Source organism: Meriones unguiculatus, chromosome 16 (assembly GCF_030254825.1).
Source record: "Meriones unguiculatus strain TT.TT164.6M chromosome 16, Bangor_MerUng_6.1, whole genome shotgun sequence".
NCBI lineage: Eukaryota > Metazoa > Chordata > Mammalia > Rodentia > Muridae > Meriones > Meriones unguiculatus.
The window spans coordinates 58,031,151-58,035,968 of record NC_083363.1 but is presented as its reverse complement, the minus strand read 5'-3'; the positions used below and the strand labels follow the sequence as shown (position 1 = coordinate 58,035,968).

Below are 4,818 nucleotides of genomic sequence, written 5' to 3'. Positions count from 1 at the left end.
ATATCATCAAAATAATTCAGTTTGTATTGATTTTAGAGACACTAAATTGTTTACACTGATAAAATTTGGTTTTGACTTCTAAAATTATGGTTATGCTTTGTGACTTCACTCTTCAAAAAGGGTGCTTTGTTTTGATGGTTATAAAAGATAACTCTGTTCTGTCATAGTTTTGTTTTTTTTTTCACTTGGCCTTTCTTTTTTTTTTCTGTCATAGTTTGTTAATGGTGACTAAACTTATGACTAAGAAAAAATTAAAATACATCCGGGGACAAAAATGAACTACAATGAAACAATGACCTTGGACAGTCTAGCAAAGAACTTGGAACAGTTTCTCAACCCTTTAGGGGAGGTCAAAAGACCTTTTTTACAGAATGGCTTAAGATTGCCTGCAAATCAGATATTTATTTTATTAATTTTACCAAAGTGAAACCGAGCCATACTGTTTGAGCCAATTAAGAAGACAGTTGTTACAGTGTATCATATCAGGATGGTAAAGACCCTAACTCTTCCTCTAGTTAAAAACCTTTGTTTACACAAGGACCCCGCTGCTTTCTCAGATCTTAAGTTGACCCCTTCCTGATTTCCTGCACTTTATGTTGTTTCTTTTAAAAGTAACCAGTCACAAAAGACGGTGAGGCTGGATTCCAGCCTGTGTGGAAAAGACACACTTGCATTAGGGTAAAAATCAAGAAAGCTGCCTGCTCCCGTGTGCTTGCTCTTCCACTTCTGTGGGGAGCACATCCTCTTGACCAAGGGTAAAGCTGGCCTTGTTGAGATGCTTCAGCTGGAGTGGTGGTTGTTTTCTTGAACTTATTTCTAATAGTATTTACAGGAAATAACTGAAAACATGGGTCCCCAGAAAGACCTTCACAATGGTTGTTGCTGATGGCATCCTCCTGTCTGAACCGAATGACTTTCTTACATGGGAGTTTGCTGAAGATGGCTACGCTGGAATTGAACCAGGATGGAAATCATTGTTAACCACCAGAGAATGTTATTGGTGTGAAGGATTGGTGAATCAGACAACTGACTGTTACAGACCAGAAGGGGTTTGGCTTCCCTGACGGGAAAGCTTCATAGAGAAAAGGCCTGTGGGCATTTGCTTTTGCTGTGTGAAAGGCTGAAGAGCAGGGGCCAAGGGCCATGAGGTTTTTATGAACGCACCAGAGAGGACCACTCAGACACTGTTTATAGCCAACTGAAAGTCTCTTCCAGCTGGATGGGACTACACTCAGGTATTTGGGGTCTAAGTAAGTGTGGCCCCAAACATTTAAAGCAAGGGGATTTTAAAGGCAAGACCTACATCTTTGCATCTTGCTCAACAGTTTCGGGCGAGTTTGCACAAGCAAGCAGTTAACATAAGCTAAGACTAGTTAGCTGGGGCATCTTGGCCTTGGGTCCTAGAATAGAGGTGGGTAATTTTCCAGGGGATTCTCCATCAAGGAGATCAAATTCTAGTTAAGCCAGAAATGGCCACGGAGGAATACAAGATGGAGGAACCTCCGTACTGCACAATCTTGTCCTGTTACATTCCCCATTGGTTCTACCGGAGTGAGTCAAATGGTTGACTCTTCCTGTCAGTGGTGGGACATAGTCGGTCCTAAGGACTAGTAACTTAACTGAGTCTATTCTCTCTTTGACATAGTTGGCTGTGAAGTTGAGGATGCAGTGTCCAACCATTAACCAGATCAAAATAGGAATCCACTAATGCTAACAGTAAGGTGGTCAGCTCTGGGGACCTGGTAAATAGAGACTAATACCAATTTCCTAATCTATGTCCTTTTTAATTTTTCCTTTTCATTGAGGTTTGACCTGACCGTGGCAAAATTTTTCTAATTACCACTGGCTGGTTGGCATAGCATCAACAAGTTTCTAAGGCCATGAAAGGTCCTTCCTGTTTCATGTAAAAGGTCTAGTCCCCTTCAGTTCTATAGGACTACTTCTGTGAGGGAGTCAGTAGAGCTCTCCAGCCTGGAAACAGAATTTCCCAAATGGCCCTGGTCTAAGTCTGTTTGAGAACTGAGCTTGTTTAAGTTCTGGTTCCCCAACATTCAAGGCTTAGATGCTTATGGCAGTTGCATTGGCCCTTCCTGCCCCTATTAGGATCAGGACCAGAAATGGGACCCGTTTGGCCATTGTGAGCATTGAGTGAAAGCCAAGATGAGCTCTACGCCTTCTCCATTATAAGAATATACCTGGGGGATAATATAGCCCCAAATAGGGAGTGTGGGGGCGTGACTTTTTAGTGAGTCAGAGGAAGAACATTTAGTCAAACTGTTAGTGCAAGCAAGCTAGGTAATTTGAGGACATCCTTGGCAGGCTGACTCACCATTAGCAGGGCATGCATAAAAATTGTAATCTCTGAAGGCTTTTCTCTAGACAGTCTTCTCCACTATCTGATTTACTGTGCCCCATCCACCCCCAAACTCATATTGTGTCATGCTTGAAAGAGACAGCAACAACAGCAGCCCAGTAGATCAGATTTCAATAAAGCCCAACTCCCAATGTCCCCCAGGCCCATCTCCTCAAGCCCAGATCCCTCGTGGGGTCTTCCTTTCTGCTTTTGGGGTCTACCTGAGCACAGACAGCATACCTAAAGATGGCATCTTTAATCAGACTTTCCAAATTTGGAACATAAAACCTGGGTCTGAGGAGGCCAGCAGTTTTCATGGGCCCCAGGTGGGTGGCATCTGTAACCAGTTGCCTTCCCAGATTCAGCATCCACCATGCTTGTTTGTTCTATTTGGCCAATTCTTGTTTAGCTCAGTCAGTCTTGCCCTGGGGCATATTCTGGGCAGTCTGCTAAGCTGGGCTCCAGCAGGTTACCAATACCTGAAGGGGACTCCTTGGTTCTGTGACCACTTCCTTGAGCGGCCAAGTCAGCTGCTCTGTGGCCTCTGGCTTCTGAGGAATCCCCTTCTTGGTGTCCTTTGCAATGGACACCCTATGGGGTAACCAGAGACTTTCCAATAGGATTAAGATGTCCTCTCCATTTGTGATTTCCTTTCCTGCTGAGGTCAGTAATCCTCTTCCCCTTTGTGGAGCCCCATGGACGTGGGCCACGCGGACGTGAGGAAAGCATACCCGCTGTCAGTGTACATGGGGATAGCCTTGTCTCTTCCACACCACAGTGCTTGAGTCAAAGCTTCAAGCTCAGCTTGTTGAGCTGAGGTTCCCTTGTTTCAAGATTGTGCCCAGATAGTCCTATCTTGGGTCACCTCTGCTGCCCTGGAACACCTAATCTTGTTTCAGGGAGAAACTGCTCTAAACTGAAAACATGACCTTGTCTGGTGTCGCCAATGGGACGTCAGTCAGATCAGGCCTGACAGATGGGCTCAGGTCAGTCACCTCAAGACAGTCATGTAGGAGACCCATGGAGTCATCGTCATTGTAGCAAATTAAAAAGAGGCTGTGGGCTATATAATGTTTGTTATTATCAGCCCTATGATTATCACGGCGGTATTATCTAACCTGTTATCACAAATAATAAGACACAGACACATGTTAGATTTATAATTGCCTTATTTACCTTGGGCTGGGCAGATATTTCATTACACTGTCTCAATATCCTCACGATCGGTGACCCTGCCGGAGTCGCGGCTGCCAGCGACATGTTCAAGGTAATTCAGAGATCTGTTGGGCCAGCCAGCCTGAGCCTGCTCACCTTCAGAGTCTATGCAGCTCCCAAAAAGGATTCAGCTCACAAAAATTGCATAAAGGTTGATGAGCTTTCACTCTACTCAGTTCCTGAGGGTCGGTCTAAATATGTGGAGGAGCCAAGGACTCAACTTGAAGAAAACATCTCAGAACTCCGACATCATTTTGAGCCATATACAAGTTGGTGTGAGGAAATATATTCCCGAACTAAACCAAAGGTGGAAGGCTTTGTCCAGTGGGGAGTAGACAAATATGAATATCTTCAAAATGCGCCTCCTGGATTTTTCCCAAGACTTGGTGTTATTGGTTTTGCTGGTTTTGTTGGACTCATTTTTGCTAGAGGTTCAAAAATAAAGAAGCTGGTGTATCCTCCTTTTTTCATGGGATTAGGTGCCTCTATCTATTACCCACAACAAGCCATCTCCATTGCCCAGGTCAGCGGAGAGAAGTTATATGACTTGGGATTACGAGGGTACATAGTTGTAGAAGATTTGTGGAAGGAACATGTCCAGAAGCCAGGAAATGTGAAGAATTCACCTGGAAATAAATAGAAAACTCCATGCTCTTCCCATTTTAATCAGTTATAGGTAAACATTGGAAACTCCAGATGGTAAATCAGTATTTCTACAGCAAATGGCAAAATCAGTATTGGATATAGTAAACTGGCTTTCTTCTTCAGGAAAAACAACACTAAGCCTTTTTGCTATCTTGGTTGATGCCATGTTATAGGCCAACTAATCTGCAATCCTTCACATGGAAATAATGTACAAGCCTTAGAACTTCTCGTTCTTATATTACTATTTATGTACATAATTAAAATCCAGATTCAAACAGAAAAAAAAAAATATCCTCACGATCCATCTCCCAGCCCCCATCCAATGCCATCCACCTTAATTGTCCTCATTTGGTCTACCTTCCATCCATAATCCCATGGTACTTGCTTGTATTCTTCATTTGGGCCTTTTTAAACCACTGGGCCCTTTTACACCATTAATGGAGTCCTTCCTTCAGGCCCATGTCATTTCTTCTCCAGGTTAACCCATTGTGGCATCCTCCTTCTTCCTCTCCTCCTGTCCATCTGTTTCCTGTGATTCTCCTCAAAAGCCTAGGAACCCTAGCCATGCCTACCCCATTCTGCCCTGCCCAGGTATAGACTGTCTA

At 43.8% G+C, this 4,818-nt stretch overlaps 1 protein-coding gene across 1 annotated transcript; it reads left to right on the top strand.

The window, feature by feature from the left end:
* Positions 1–3,562: 3,562 nt before the first annotated feature.
* LOC110563656 (MICOS complex subunit Mic26) lies at positions 3,563–4,502 on the top strand. The gene has a single exon (XM_021660825.2). It carries the CDS (start codon positions 3,612–3,614, stop codon positions 4,206–4,208), a length of 597 nt encoding a protein of 198 aa, XP_021516500.1. The 5' UTR covers positions 3,563–3,611; the 3' UTR covers positions 4,209–4,502.
* The last annotated feature ends 316 nt before the right edge of the window (positions 4,503–4,818 follow it).